The 15,000-nt window shown below is 29.8% G+C and overlaps 12 protein-coding genes and 1 non-coding gene across 13 annotated transcripts in view; 3 read left to right on the top strand and 10 right to left on the bottom strand. All coding sequences in view use genetic code 11, as the record gives it.

The window, feature by feature from the left end:
• The window catches only part of ndhF (NADH dehydrogenase subunit 5), a 2,259-nt gene extending 1,297 nt beyond the window's left edge, over nucleotides 1–962 (bottom strand). Inside the window, exon 1 of the mRNA in view lies at nucleotides 1–962. This exon is cut by the window's left edge and continues 1,297 nt beyond it. Coding sequence (YP_001718483.1) covers nucleotides 1–962 — 962 coding nt within the window.
• Nucleotides 963–1,936: 974 nt separating this feature from the next.
• Nucleotides 1,937–2,098, top strand: rpl32 (ribosomal protein L32). Its single transcript has one exon. It carries the CDS (start codon nucleotides 1,937–1,939, stop codon nucleotides 2,096–2,098), a length of 162 nt encoding a protein of 53 aa, YP_001718484.1.
• An 816-nt stretch (nucleotides 2,099–2,914) lies between these two features.
• Nucleotides 2,915–2,994, top strand: trnL-UAG. The gene has a single exon. It is a non-coding gene; the product is annotated as a tRNA-Leu (tRNA).
• A 109-nt stretch (nucleotides 2,995–3,103) lies between these two features.
• On the top strand, nucleotides 3,104–4,072 carry ccsA (cytochrome c biogenesis protein). Its single transcript has one exon. It carries the CDS (start codon nucleotides 3,104–3,106, stop codon nucleotides 4,070–4,072), a length of 969 nt encoding a protein of 322 aa, YP_001718485.1.
• A 271-nt stretch (nucleotides 4,073–4,343) lies between these two features.
• ndhD (NADH dehydrogenase subunit 4) lies at nucleotides 4,344–5,846 on the bottom strand. The gene has a single exon. It carries the CDS (start codon nucleotides 5,844–5,846, stop codon nucleotides 4,344–4,346), a length of 1,503 nt encoding a protein of 500 aa, YP_001718486.1.
• A 140-nt stretch (nucleotides 5,847–5,986) lies between these two features.
• psaC (photosystem I subunit VII) lies at nucleotides 5,987–6,232 on the bottom strand. Its single transcript has one exon. The coding sequence runs from the start codon at nucleotides 6,230–6,232 to the stop codon at nucleotides 5,987–5,989; it is 246 nt and encodes an 81-aa protein (YP_001718487.1).
• Nucleotides 6,233–6,483: 251 nt separating this feature from the next.
• ndhE (NADH dehydrogenase subunit 4L) lies at nucleotides 6,484–6,789 on the bottom strand. The gene has a single exon. It carries the CDS (start codon nucleotides 6,787–6,789, stop codon nucleotides 6,484–6,486), a length of 306 nt encoding a protein of 101 aa, YP_001718488.1.
• A 258-nt stretch (nucleotides 6,790–7,047) lies between these two features.
• On the bottom strand, nucleotides 7,048–7,578 carry ndhG (NADH dehydrogenase subunit 6). Its single transcript has one exon. It carries the CDS (start codon nucleotides 7,576–7,578, stop codon nucleotides 7,048–7,050), a length of 531 nt encoding a protein of 176 aa, YP_001718489.1.
• Nucleotides 7,579–8,017: 439 nt separating this feature from the next.
• On the bottom strand, nucleotides 8,018–8,515 carry ndhI (NADH dehydrogenase subunit I). The gene has a single exon. It carries the CDS (start codon nucleotides 8,513–8,515, stop codon nucleotides 8,018–8,020), a length of 498 nt encoding a protein of 165 aa, YP_001718490.1.
• Nucleotides 8,516–8,596: 81 nt separating this feature from the next.
• Nucleotides 8,597–10,811, bottom strand: ndhA (NADH dehydrogenase subunit 1). Its single transcript has 2 exons — nucleotides 10,260–10,811; nucleotides 8,597–9,136 (listed from the first exon to the last, which is right to left on the bottom strand). Exons 1-2 carry the CDS (start codon nucleotides 10,809–10,811, stop codon nucleotides 8,597–8,599), a joined length of 1,092 nt encoding a protein of 363 aa, YP_001718491.1.
• A 1-nt stretch (nucleotide 10,812) lies between these two features.
• On the bottom strand, nucleotides 10,813–11,994 carry ndhH (NADH dehydrogenase subunit 7). Its single transcript has one exon. It carries the CDS (start codon nucleotides 11,992–11,994, stop codon nucleotides 10,813–10,815), a length of 1,182 nt encoding a protein of 393 aa, YP_001718492.1.
• A 97-nt stretch (nucleotides 11,995–12,091) lies between these two features.
• Nucleotides 12,092–12,364, bottom strand: rps15 (ribosomal protein S15). The gene has a single exon. It carries the CDS (start codon nucleotides 12,362–12,364, stop codon nucleotides 12,092–12,094), a length of 273 nt encoding a protein of 90 aa, YP_001718493.1.
• Nucleotides 12,365–12,811: 447 nt separating this feature from the next.
• ycf1 (hypothetical chloroplast RF1) overlaps nucleotides 12,812–15,000 on the bottom strand; it is a 5,571-nt gene continuing 3,382 nt past the window's right edge. The window contains exon 1 of the mRNA in view: nucleotides 12,812–15,000. This exon is cut by the window's right edge and continues 3,382 nt beyond it. Coding sequence (YP_001718494.1) covers nucleotides 12,812–15,000 — 2,189 coding nt within the window.

The raw sequence follows: 15,000 nt of genomic DNA on the forward strand, positions 1-15,000 counted from the left end.
TAGGCTAAACTTCTCTTAATATCTTTTTGAGCAAGAGCTAAAGTAGCTCCTAAAAATACTGTTATTATACCTATCAAAGCTATTAGATTCATTATGAAAGGTATAATTACGAAAAGAGGAAAAAGGCGAGCTACAAGAAAAATTCCCGCCGCTACCATAGTAGCAGCATGTATCAGAGCCGAAATAGGAGTAGGCCCTTCCATGGCATCCGGTAACCATACATGAAGAGGAAATTGCGCCGATTTAGCAATTGCGCCAGAAAATAATAGAACGGCACACAAAGTAACAAATAAAAAATTAACCTGATTATTATAAATCAAGTTATTGAAGATTTTGAACAAATCCCGAAATTCGAAACTGCCCGTTATCCAATAAAGACCTAAAATACCTAATAATAAACCAAAATCCCCTACGCGATTAGTTACAAACGCTTTTTGACAAGCATTCGATGCAATAGGTCGTGTGAACCAAAAACCTATTAATAGATAAGAACACACTCCAACCAATTCCCAAAAAATATAAATTTGTATCAAATTAGAACTAGTAACTAATCCCAACATTGAAGTAGTGAAAAAACTCATATAAGCAAAAAATCTCAAATAGCCTTGATCATGAGACATATAATTGTCACTATAAAAAAGAACCAAAATGCCAACTGTAGTAATTAATACTGACAAAATAGAAGTAAGTGGGTCAATCAAGTGTCCGAACTCTAAAGAAAAATCATTATTGATAGTCCACGACCATATATATTGATAAATAAAACTACTATTTATTTGCTGAATAGACAAATCGATTGAAAAAATCATGACTATACTTAACAAGAAAACGCTTGGAAAAGCCCACATACGCCGCAGTTTTTTTGTTGCTGCCGGAAAAAGCAGGAGTCCCGCTCCGATTAACATAGGTACTGGCAATGTAACGAAAGGTATGATCCATGAATATTGATATATATGTTCCATAAAAAACTTAATTAATAAATAATTTGAATTAATAAATAATTGTTTCTTGTTTCTGATTCATCGACTCTTATATCTTTTTAAATAAGTCAGTCAATAATAAAAAAAGAAAAAAAATATGTAAAACTTAAATTGAATTTTATATTCTTAATTATTCTGAATTCTTCTAAAATACTTCACATATTTAAATCAAAAAGTTAGAATTGGTCAAATAAAAATACTAGTGAAAAAAAATACTTATTCTAAATAAAAAAAAATTTATTAAATTAAATTAATTAAATAAATAATTAATAAATAATTAAAATTAAATTAATTACTTATACTTATTATTAAATACTTATTATTTATTAAATACTTATTATTAAACTTATTATTAAACTTATTATTAATTTATTAATTACAAATTTGTGTATACATAGAAAAAGAATAAAGAATTCTAACAAAAAAAGAATAAAGAATTCTAACAAAAGTAGTATTTTTTATTTTTTATACGGATTTCTTTCCTTTCATTATGTTTGTAGAAAACACTATTCTATTTGACACCTTTCCTTTACATAGGATAAAAGGAAAGAATTACTAAAATTTTTTTACATAGGACTTTATAAATTTTAACAAATTAATTATAATTAATGGTCTCGCTCCAATTTGAAAAATTGAATTTCAATTAGATACACTTTTTCTTCGAGTTTGACCAATTAAATTACTAGAAAAATTTTAAGTTTTTTATTAGGATAAAAAAATTTTAGATTCTTAAACTTTATTGATGTATTTTATTACATGTATACATATAATATGACAAAAAAAGACAGAAATATAAATAAAAAAAAGCGAATAGGCTTCTTTTATTATTTATGAAAAGAGTATAATTTACAGACTAAATACATAGATAATGTATAGTTAGTAAAGAACGATTTTTTTTTGAACAATAAATGTCTTTCACATCCAACTATAACAATAAATAACTCCTTTATTTTTGAATGGCAGTTCCAAAAAAGCGCACTTCTATATCAAAAAAGCGTATTCGAAAAAATCTTTGGAAAAGAAAGGGATATTGGACAGTATTGAAAGCTTTTTCATTAGCGAAATCTCTTTCTACAGGTAATTCAAAAAGTTTTTTTGTGCGACAAATAAAAGATTAAAGGTTGGAATAATCTGATTTGACTTGACATGAGAAAAGGTCTAATTTCGTTTATTATTTTCTATTTAAAGTTTCTATTTTAAATAGAAAATTTATAAAAATAAAAAATAAAGGATTTCCATTCTTTTTTAATGTTTTGAACTAATCAATATTAAACCGAACTCCTTTTGCTTTTATCTTTTATCATATGTAAAATAAAGAATTCTTTTGTCTACTGAATTCTAAAAACAGTACTTTTTTTGTTTGTTTGCAAAAAAATAAAAAAGAGAAGACACAAAGTTTTACCTTTCTTTTTATTATTAGGATATTTTATCATTTTCAGGATGGGGATTATTATTTTCCCCATCGATCCATTTATCACAATCACAATAAAAAATATTCCTAAGTTTTGTCTTTTTTATATTTATACTATTTGAATATAAAAGAGCGGATCTTTGAATGATCTACTTTAATCATATACTTGGGCTAGAAAATGGATCAAGGTATATATTAAATTAGACAAGATTTTTTTTAAAGTACGGAGCAGAACTCGAAATTTTTTTGCTATATGATATGTCCAGATCAATGCCAAATTTGGTTACTAAATCCTAACACAAATTCTCTCCACAATAAAACCCTAATCAATAAAATATTTCCATAAATCTCTTGAATGTAATATTCAAATTGTAATCCATAAAAAAAAAAAAATTCGATTGTTTTTTCATTATTAAATAAATTTTTCTTCATTAATTTTAATATTTCCTAAAAAATATTGCATTGAATTGACTCCTTTAAGCTCGACGATTAAATAATAATTTATTATTATGATTTCGAGCAAGCCGCTATGGTGAAATCGGTAGACACGCTGCTCTTAGGAAGCAGTGCTAGAGCATCTCGGTTCGAGTCCGAGTGGCGGCAAACATCCTGTAATTTTAATTTAAAAAAGATACAATAAATCCTATAATGAATTCAATTCTTGATTTCAATTCCACATAATTGAGCCCCTTTTTTTTATTTTAAAATTTTTATGATATTCTCGACTTTAGAACATATATTAACACATATATCTTTTTCAGTCGTGTCAATTGTAATTACAATTCATTTGATAACCTTATTAGCCGATGAATTCGTAGAACTATATGATTCGTCAGAAAAGGGCATGATAACTACTTTTTTTTGTATAACAGGATTATTAGTTACTCGTTGGATTTTTTTGGGACATTTACCATTAAGTGATTTATATGAATCATTAATCTTTCTTTCATGGTCTTTTTCCATTATTCATATGGTTCCGTATTTTAAAAAACATAAAAATTTTTTAAGCGCAATAACCGCGCCAAGTACTTTTTTTACCCAAGGGTTTGCTACTTCGGGTCTTTTAACTGACATGCATCAATCCGAAATCTTAGTGCCCGCTCTCCAATCCCAGTGGTTAATGATGCACGTAAGTATGATGATATTGGGCTATGCAGCTCTTTTGTGTGGATCATTATTTTCAGTAGCATTTCTAGTAATCACATTTCGAAAAATCATAAGAATTTTTGATAAAAGCAATAATTTATTAAACAATTCGTTTTTCTTTAGTGAGATACAATATATGGCGGAAAGAAAGAATGTTTTAAGAAATATTTCTTTTCTTTCTTCTAGGAATTATTACAGGTTTCAATTGATTCAACAATTAGATGACTGGGGTTATCGTATTATAAGTATAGGGTTTATCTTTTTAACAATAGGTATTCTTTCGGGAGCAGTCTGGGCTAATGAAGCATGGGGATCGTATTGGAATTGGGACCCAAAAGAAACTTGGGCATTTATTACGTGGACCATATTCGCGATTTATTTCCATATTCGAACAAATAAAAAATTGGAGGGTTTCCATTCCGCAATTGTCGCTTCTATCGGTTTTCTTCTAATTTGGATATGCTATTTTGGAGTTAATTTATTAGGAATAGGACTACATAGTTATGGTTCATTTACATTAACAATTAGTATCTAATTGAAGTGAAGAAAGGGTCTGACGAATGCAACTCTATAGGATAACAAAGTGTACATACAAAAAGCTTTAGGTAAGCCGCTGAGAACTTTTTGAATCACTATATTACTTGATTCAAAAAGTTCTTACAAATGCCAATTTGGTTACAATTCATTTTTTTTTTTAACTTCAATTTAAGAGACGAAAAAAGAAGTTTTTTTCATTGTATAATATAACAATTTTTAAAAATAATAGGATTTCTTTTTTTTTTGTTTTATTTAGAAAAACTATCTAACTATCTATAAAAATAATTAGATAGAATAGCTTCAACCCGGTCAACTGATAATGAGAAAACGAAATCCGGATAAAAACCAATCCCTATTACAGGCAGAAGGATAGAGATCGAAACAAATAGCTCCCGCGGTCCAGAATCAAAAAAATAAGAGTTTGGGGCATTAAACAGCTTGTATCCATAAAACATCTGGCGTAACATAGATAATAAATAAATAGGAGTTAATATCATTCCAACTGCCATTACAAAAGTAATTAATATTTTTGACATTAAAAGATATTTTTGGCCGGTAATTATTCCAAAAAATACTATCAATTCCGCAAAAAAACCGCTCATGCCTGGTAATGCAAGGGAAGCTAGTGATAAGATACTGAATGTCGTGAATATTTTTGGCATTGAGGTAGCCATTCCGCCCATTTCATCAAGATAAACACGACGTATTCTATCATAACCCGTTCCTGCCAAGAAAAAAAGTGCGGCACCAATAAATCCATGTGATATTATTTGTAAAATGGCTCCATTGAGTCCCATATCACTTATAGAGCAAATTCCTATAATTATGAAACCCATATGAGATACAGAAGAATAGGCTATTCTTTTTTTTAAATTTCGTTGACCAGGAGATGTTGAAGCTGCATAGATTATTTGCATTACGCCTACTATTATCAACCAGGGAGAAAAAATAGAATGAGCGTGAGGTAATAATTCCATATTGATTCGAACCAATCCGTACGCCCCCATTTTTAATAAGATTCCGGCTAGAAGCATACAAGTACTGTAATGTGCTTCCCCGTGGGTGTCTGGTAACCATGTATGTAAGGGTATAATCGGTGATTTGACAGCAAAAGCAATAAGAAATCCAATATAGAAAAATATTTCTAGCGCCACAGGATATGATTGATTAGCTGATGTTTCAAAATGGAATCTTGGTTCATTAGAACCATATAAAGCGATACCCAAAGCTCCCATTAATAAAAAAACGGAACCTCCCGCAGTATACAAAATAAACTTTGTAGCTGAATACAGACGTTTCTTTCCCCCCCACATGGATAGAAGTAGATAAACGGGAATTAATTCTAACTCCCACATGATAAAAAAAAGTAAAAGATCTTGAGAAGAAAATAATCCTATTTGACCACTATACATTGCTAACATCAGAAAATGAAATAATCGGGAATCCCGAGTAATTGGCCGAGCCGCTAAAGTAGCTAAAGTGGTGATAAATCCTGTCAGTAAAATAGGTCCTAAAGAAAATCCATCGATTCCCAATCTCCAGTAAAAATCAAAAAATTGGATCCATTTATAATCTTCTGTTAATTGGATTAATGGATCGTCCAATTGGAAATAATAAGAGAACGCATAAGTCATTAAAAGTAGCTCAAAGATGCATATAAATATAGTATACCATTTTATTACTTTATTTCCTCTATGAGGGAAAAGGAAAATTAAGGAACCCCCGGATATCGGTAAAACTACAAATATTGTTAACCAAGGAAAAGAATTCATGGTAAAGACAAGATACACTTGGACTAGAAAAACCCGTGCTCGAAAAATAATATATATTTTTTTCTAATTTTTTTTCGAGTACGGGTTTTTGTCGGTAAATAAAAAATCAAATGTATTCAAGTGGGGTTTTCTGGAAAGTATCAATAAGCTAGACCCATGCTTCGAGTTGTTTCATGCCATAAATAAACTCGAACACTCAAGAAATCTGTTGGACAGGCGGATTCACATCTCTTACAACCGACACAGTCCTCTGTTCTTGGAGCAGAAGCAATTTGCTTAGATTTACATCCATCCCAAGGTATCATTTCTAATACATCTGTGGGGCAGGCTCGGACACATTGAGTACACCCTATACATGTATCATAAATCTTTACTGAATGTGACATTGGATTTTTAATTTTTTTAAAACGTCATAAAGTTTCAATCTAGTAAATTTCTAAATGAATCATCATATATTTAGACACCAGATGAATCAATGATTTACCAGAAATTTTCTATTCAATTCTGGATCGACTCATGAGATAAAACCAAGATACTTTAATTTCTTACGTTTTCGCAAACATGATCAGATAAGTTACGTATCTTATATGCCAACTTGAATTAATGAATATGAAAATTATATTATATATGATTAATACTACTTATTCAACAAATTCGATTGATTGATATGGATTGATTTTCTATTACGATAAATTGCCGAAACAATAGCTGGTCCAATAGCTGCTTCAGCGGCTGCGATAGCTATAACAAAAATTGAAAAAATATTTCCTTTTAATTGGCGACTATCAAAAAAATCAGAAAATGTTACGAAATTTAGATTAACTGCATTCAGTATAAGTTCAAGGCACATAAGGGCTCTAACCATATTTCGACTCGTGATCAATCCATAGATACCAATAGAAAATAAATAGGCACTCAAAACAAGTACATGTTCGAGCATCATTGACCAACTCCTTATCAATTTCGATTTATTTCAATATGAACAACAATTCAACATCAACAGATTGGATTGGCTAAAATAAGAATATCACAAAAACAAACCAAAGAAATATATGGATAAAAGAAATATATGGATAATAGATCAAATAAAAGAATTTATACATAAAAAATCTTTAAATAGAATTGAAGGAAAATAGATGTGATAACATAGACCAAAGTTTAATTTGGATTGCGATTACTAATTCTAAAGATTAAAGATTTATTACTGACGAGCCACAGCAATCGCACCTATCAAAGCAACTAAAAGAATTATTGAAATGAATTCAAATGGAAGAAAAAAATCTGTTGATAAATGAATTCCAATTTGTTGGCCATTACTTATCAAATCTTGTTCTATAATCTGATTTGTTTTTGTAGTCCAAATAATTCCGTACCATGACGTATCTGGAATAATAGTAATTAGTGAAACAAAAATACTTGTACAAACTAAGGAAGTAACCCCGCTTCCAACAGTCCAAAGATTAAAATCTTTGTAATATTCTGAACCATTCATGAACATCACGGCAAATATAATTAAAACATTTATAGCTCCCACATAAATAAGGAGCTGTGCGGCAGCTACAAAATGAGAGTTTGATAAAATATAGAATAAAGATATACAAACAAGAACCAATCCCAACGAAAAGGCAGAATAAATTGGGTTGGTAAGTAATACTACTCCTAGACCTCCTAATATAAGACCTAACCCCAGAAAGACTAAAAGAAAATCATGAATTAGTCCAGGCAAATCCATTGCACGTAAAATAAGAAATAAAAAAAAAATTGAATTGTTTTTCATGACCTTATTGACTCGACCAGGAAAACTTTTTTATAATAAGTTCTTAATTGAATTAAACCCTAAGAGGTGTAAATTTTTTACTATATGTACAGCTATTGTACTAATCTCATCCTTTCTCAAATCTCAAAAAGGCATTCTAAATTTTTTTTCGAAATAATTATGGATAGAAATAATTATGGATAGAAATAATTATGGATAGAATTAAAAATATATTAATAGATTTTCAATCCAAATTAAGTCGCGACGCAATTCTCATCAATCAATCAATAGTTGGAATTTGTAATTTTTGTAGTTATTGGCTAAGAAAAATAAAAGAAAACCCATTTCATCCTTTTAGATCAAAACAAAATTTGAGTTTAATAATTGTACTTTTTAATCAATCAAAGCGGTTTACCTATTTTTTTTGAGTTGAATTCAAAATTGTTCGAATTGTATAATCGTCAACTACTGACATTGGTAAACGACCTAAAGCAATTTGATTATAATTCAATTCGTGACGATCATAAGTAGAAAGCTCATATTCTTCAGTCATCGATAAACAATTTGTCGGACAATACTCAACACAGTTGCCACAAAATATACAGATTCCGAAATCAATACTGTAATTAAGCAACCGTTTCTTTCGAATGTCAGTTTCCAATTTCCAATCAACAACAGGTAGATCTATAGGACATACACGAACACATACTTCACAAGCAATGCATTTATCAAATTCAAAATGAATTCGACCGCGGAAACGCTCCGATGTGATTAATTTTTCATAAGGATATTGAACAGTTACAGGTAAACGATTTGCATGAGATAAGGTAATCATGAAACCTTGACCAATGTACCTTGCAGCTCGTATGGTTTGTTGCCCATAATTCATGAACCCAGTTACCATGGGAAACATATCGTAAATATTTATGAATAATTTTATGTTTGTTTTTTTCTCTTGTTTGAAGACAAGTTATGAATATAGAAAAATATTCTTTTATAGTGAAAGAAGTTCGAAAGAGGTTGTTAATAATAGATTACCGAGAGAAATAGGTAAAAGAAATTTCCATCCAAGATTTAAAAGTTGGTCCATTCTTAGTCTAGGTAAAGTCCATCTTGTTGTGATAGGAATGAACAAGAACAAATAAGTTTTAACCAATGTAATAAAGATACCAATTGTTGTTCCAAAGACTCCGCTCATTTTTTTTATTTCAAAAAGCTCAGGAACGAATATATACGGAATAGAGATATTCCAACCGCCCAAGTAAAGAACTGTTACAAATAATGAAGAAACTAATAAGTTTAGATAGGAAGCAATATAAAATAAACCAAATTTGATGCCCGAATATTCGGTTTGATAACCTGCTACTAATTCTTCTTCTGCTTCTGGTAAATCAAAAGGTAATCTCTCACATTCTGCTAGAGAAGAAATAAAAAAAATGATAAATCCTATAGGTTGACGCCACAAATTCCACCCCCAAAAACCAGATTTTGATTGTGCCTCAACTATATCAACTGTACTTGAACTATTAGATAATCATAGTCGGTGATAACATCACTGTTCCCATCGCTATTACAGAACCGTACATGAAATTCTCACCTCATACGGCTCCTCGAAGGCCATAAATAAATTTAAGGACCAGGTCAGATTATTTATTTTGATATACTTGTAGAATAGATAGGATCAAAATAAAATCTATCAACGTTCCAAAATTCGAGCAACGAAATTCTATCTGTTATAATACTAAAAAAAAAAATACTTCTGAATTGATCTCATCCTTTAAAAAAAAATTTCAACTTTTCTTTCTTGAGTAATAACTTAAATCCTTCAATAAAATACTTTTTGTAAAAAGTAAAATATTCCTTGTCAAAATACCAATAGATATTTTCTATCGTTTTCGATTACGAAAAAGTTAGATATTCCGAATTATGACACGAATTCCATCTCTATGAATATCGATATAGGAAAAAAGAACAAAAAAGATTGATTTTTTCTATTGTAATTAGATTCTTTTTATTGTAATTAGATTCTTTTTTTTTTTCGTTCCTATTCTTCTTTCTGAAAAAAAAAGAAAAAGGGGATTAAAAAAGGAAAGGATTATTTCGTTCCTGATAGTTATTTCTTTAATCGGTGGGTAGGAGCATACTCTGGATCGGAATCATGGGGAGTACTGCCTGATCATTTCTACCAACTTAAAGCCCCAATTAATATACTTTTTTATATTATACCGAAATATCCTTTTAGATAATTTTTAAATCTCTCTTACTAATCCTTTGTGTATCTTGGTGTCCCTAACCATCCACTCATTTTTGCTTAATCACCTGTTAGCATTATGGTAATACATATAAATGATAGTGAAAACTCAATAAGGTTGATCTTTTGGGCCCGCTTCAAGCCAGGATGACTAATCAACCAATCTTGGGGCAAACAGCCTTCTTATGTTTATTTCTGTTTTACTCTTGTACATAGGAACTGAGTCTCAATTTTTTTACTGCAAATTTAGAAGTTGTTTTCTTTCACTCATATAACTATCCAATTTAGTTCATCAACCCAAATGATGAATAAAAAATGAAGATATCTATTCAATTCATTTCGCCTTCTTCCTAAAAAGATAAAAAGAAAGGAATAGGGAAAAGCTTATATTTCAACGAATCACACGTAGAGATATGGATAACACACAAAGAGTTAATGGTATTTCATAACTAATCGATTGAGCAGCAGCTCGTAAACCACCCAAAAAGGAATATTTATTATTTGATCCATATCCTGACATAAGAAGTCCGATGGGAGCAATACTTGAAATGGCAATCCATAAAAAAACACCAATATTTAGATCAGTTAAAACAAGGTGATAGCCAAAAGGAATTACCGAATAGCTTAATATAGTTGATATGACTGCTATGGATGGTCCGATACTGAATAAACGAATATCCCCCCTAGATGGAAAAAGATTCTCTTTGAAAAGTAGTTTTGTCCCATCCGCTAGAGCTTGAAGAACTCCTAAAGGACCGGCATATTCAGGTCCAATACGTTGTTGTATCCCTGCAGATATTTCTCTTTCTAACCATACAATTACTAGTATGCCTGTCGTGATTCCCAATACAAGAATAAAAATCGGGGCAAACACCCATATAATTCCATAGACCTCGTTTAAGGATTCTAATCTAGAAAAAGAATTGATAGCTTGTACTTCTGTTGTATCAATTATCATTTCAACGATCAACTTCTCCCATAATGATATCTATACTACCTAGTATTGTCATAATATCAGCCAATTTCATTCTTTTAACTAATTCAGGAAGAATTTGCAAATTGATAAAACCTGGCGGACGAATTTTCCATCTCCAAGGAAAACCGCTCTGATCCCCTATCAGAAAAATTCCCAATTCTCCTTTTGGTGCTTCGACTCTCACATAAAGTTCTTGTTTCGGTAATTCAAAAGTAGGAGAAGTTTTTTTACTAATGAATCGATATTCGAAATCGTTCCATTCCGAATCCCTTTCTCTATCAAAGCGTCGGGTTTCTAAATTCTCATAGGGCCCCCCCGGAATTCCTTCCAGAGCCTGTTGAATAATTTTTATAGATTCCAGCATTTCACCAATCCGGACTAAATAACGAGCTAAGGAATCTCCTTCTTTTTGCCACTGGATTTCCCAATCAAATTCGTCGTAACACTCATAATGATCAACTTTACGAAGATCCCATTGTACTCCAGAAGCTCGTAGCATTGGTCCTGATAAACCCCAATTTATTGCTTCTTCTGTACCAACAATACCTACCCCCTCAACTCGTTCTAAAAAAATAGGATTTCGCGTAATAAGTTTTTGATATTCAGTAACTCCTGTTAAAAAATAATCGCAAAAATCCAAACATTTATCTATCCAACCATGAGGTAGATCAGACGCTACTCCTCCGATACGAAAAAAATTATGCATCATTCTCATACCAGTGGCAGCTTCGAATAAATCATATACTAACTCTCTTTCTCTAAAGATATAGAAGAAAGGAGTCTGTGCACCAATATCTGCCATAAAAGGGCCAAGCCATAACAAATGAGAAGCTATACGACTCAATTCCAACATAATTACTCTGATATAGCCAGCTCTTTTAGGCACTTGAATATTTCCTAACAGTTCTGGACCATTTACTGTTATTGCTTCTGTGAACATAGTAGCCAAATAATCCCAACGTGTTACATAGGGCAAATATTGTATAATTGTTCGATTTTCCGCAATTTTTTCCATTCCTCTGTGTAAATAACCTAATATTGGTTCGCAGTCAATAACATCTTCCCCGTCTAGAGTAACGATGAGTCGAAGAACACCATGCATTGATGGGTGGTGGGGACCCATATTAACTATCATAAGGTCTTTTCGTGTAGCTGGTACATTCATAGGGTTTCCTTGATCCATTCGTCCATGAATTACTGAAAACAAAAAGAAGTTCATCTCAAGATCTAATAAATCAAATAATTCAAAAAAACTCTTCAAATTAACGAGTTTTTGATTCCCGAATATCCAACCGGCTAATTAATTCTTTATAACGTACTCTATTTTTCTTTGCTAAATAAGACAGCAGTCGTTGTCGTTTTCCTAGAATTTTTCGCAAACCTCTCTGAGATAAATAGTCTTTTCTATGCAATTCAAAATGTGAAGTAAGTCTTCGTATCTTATTAGTGAAACTTACTATTTGAAATTCAACAGATCCCTTGTTTTCGTCTTTTTCTTCTTGTGAAATAACTGAAATGAATGAATTTTTTACCATAAAGTAAGCACTCCCCTTTTTAATTATTAATTAATTTAATTATTAATTAAGTTTAAAATATTTTTTATCGATCAGTAATAATAAAAAATGTATTAAATAAAATAATGTCAGTTCATTTTAATTTGGTATACACAAAAATCTTTACTTTGTTAATAATTCAAAATTTTGTTAAATACAATTTATCATTAATCAATCCAATTTTTTTATTCGGTTATAGATACAAAAGGATGGTATATTTCTTCGCTTACAAAAGAGAAAAAAAATTCTACTTAAAATAAAATGAAAAGAAAAAATTCCGTTGATTCGTTTCTAGATCTAATTGATACATAATTGAATTCCATCTATCAGAATGGAATATGGAGTGGAAAAGAATGATATGTCCATCTCCTTGTTTTCATATACTAAATCAGATATGCTATAGGATATATATGAAAGGTGCCGCCCTTATCAAAATTTCAACCGCGGATATATATATATTCTTACCATACTGAACCGACTGGCATTATTAGTATCGAACCAATAACGATTCATACAAGCTAAATCTTCTAATCGAAAATTTGGCCAAAGAAAAAATTGTAATTTAATTAGTTTCTTTTTATCTCTATCAAAATGTTTGCTTTTACCTAAAATGGGACTACAATTTTTTATGTTATTGCCGTTGAAAATTTCTGTATTTATATGAATATCATTTTTATTTTTTAAATTGAAAAGAATTCTTAATTCTCTCCGACGTTTAGGGGATAAAATATTTTCGGGAACAAGTAAATCATAATCATTTTTCTTTCTATTTCCAATTATACTTTGATGTCTTTCAATAAATTCGGTAAAATTCTTTTTATCAACATAATATCTGTATTTTTTATTAATTTGTTGTTTGTTTTTATGAACTAATAAGATACCTATCATTTGATACAAAATAAATTGTCCATCATTTTTTACTGACAGACGAACAGGTTCGATAATCAATATTCCCCTTTTCACTAATTCTGTACGAGTAAAACTGTTCCGAACCATCATAATATTCAAATTTATTTCTTGCCTTTGAATAGAAGATATAATAATTTTTCGTGGATTTGTCACTTTAAGCAGGAAACCATAGAATTTGATATTCTCGATTAGTTGGTTATTTAAAGAACTATTCCATTCTAATTGAAAACATAAATACCGTTTTAGGAAGAAATCAAGTTCTACTTCCATATGACTTTTGTTTTGCTTTTCATTTCTATGTTTTTTCATATCTAATCCTATATAATCTTCTTCAATATCTTTTTCTTGATTTTGGAAAACTGACCCAAAGCCCCCCCCTGGGTCTTCGTATTCTTTTTCTTCGTGCTCTAATTCAATAATTTTTTTTTCATTCGATGATATAGATATAAAAAGATCGCTATTTTTATTTTTTTTCCCGTTAATTTTCTTATTTTTACTAACATTTTCATAGAAATGAAAATTGAAAAGAAGAAATTTGATGGGTATTGCCCATGGTTTTATCTTGTATGTGTTGTAAAGTATCAAAAATTTTTGAAAGAACCAAACTTCAAAATCGGATATAAGACGATTTTTTATTTCTTCATTCATTCCCATCCAGTCAAAAGGTTTTTTTTTTTGATTGGATGAATTGACTTCTTGATCTTGGTGAATTGTAAGAAAAATCTTTTTTTTCTTATCAATTTTATCAATTATTTTATACTTATTAGTCCTAGTCTTAGTATTTTTTTTATTTTTTCTTCCGGTATCGATCCAGGACTCAATATCAACCTTCTTTCTAAGACAAAAACTGAGAATGCTCCAATCAAAATATTTTCTATCCGCGCTTTTTTCCATATCGATAATATCATCTTCCGCTAGATAATTTAAGTCCTTCTTATTTTCATAATTAATAGATTTATATGCTAAAAGATTATATCTATAGTGTTTTTTAAAATTATCTTTTTGATTCGGTAATAAATCTGTCTCAAAATCATTTTTTTTTTTGTAATGAATTAATCTGTCTTTTTCATTTTCATATAAATTCCATTTGTTTAATTTTTTATTTTGAACCATATGCATATGGTGTTGATTGATTCTATTTCGCCATTTTTGTGGTGTTAATCTAGACCATCTAATCTGAGATAAATGGTATTTATATTGATAATGACTCCTTAACCAATTTTTCCATTGATTCATTACAGAATTTCGAAAATTTTTATCTTTTAATTCGGAATTAAATAGCCCTTGGGCTATAAAAAAATCCTTTATTTCGTTCTTCAGAAAAAGGCTATGATATTCAAAGATAGATCTTAACTTATATAAGTTAATAATTTTGATTTGTGATAATTTGTAAAATACATAAGCTTGTGACAAGGAGGATATGTCACAAAAAATCTGTGAATTGTTGTTGTTATTAATAACAACAACATTACTATTACATGACTTTTTTATAATCGAAATAAAGTGAATTGTAGTTTGATTTGTTTTATCAATTTTTTTGTGATTTTCTTCATTATTGTAAATGTATTTAGTAATAATTTTTTTTGTTGATTCAAGAAAAAGTTGTGCATTGATCCTTGGAATATTAATGATACCTAAAGGAATATTAATGATACCTAAAAAGATATCTATGTATATCCTTTCAATCAAAATTTTTATAAAAAAATGGA

Source organism: Manihot esculenta, chloroplast (genome assembly GCF_001659605.2).
Source record: "Manihot esculenta chloroplast, complete genome".
NCBI lineage: Eukaryota > Viridiplantae > Streptophyta > Magnoliopsida > Malpighiales > Euphorbiaceae > Manihot > Manihot esculenta.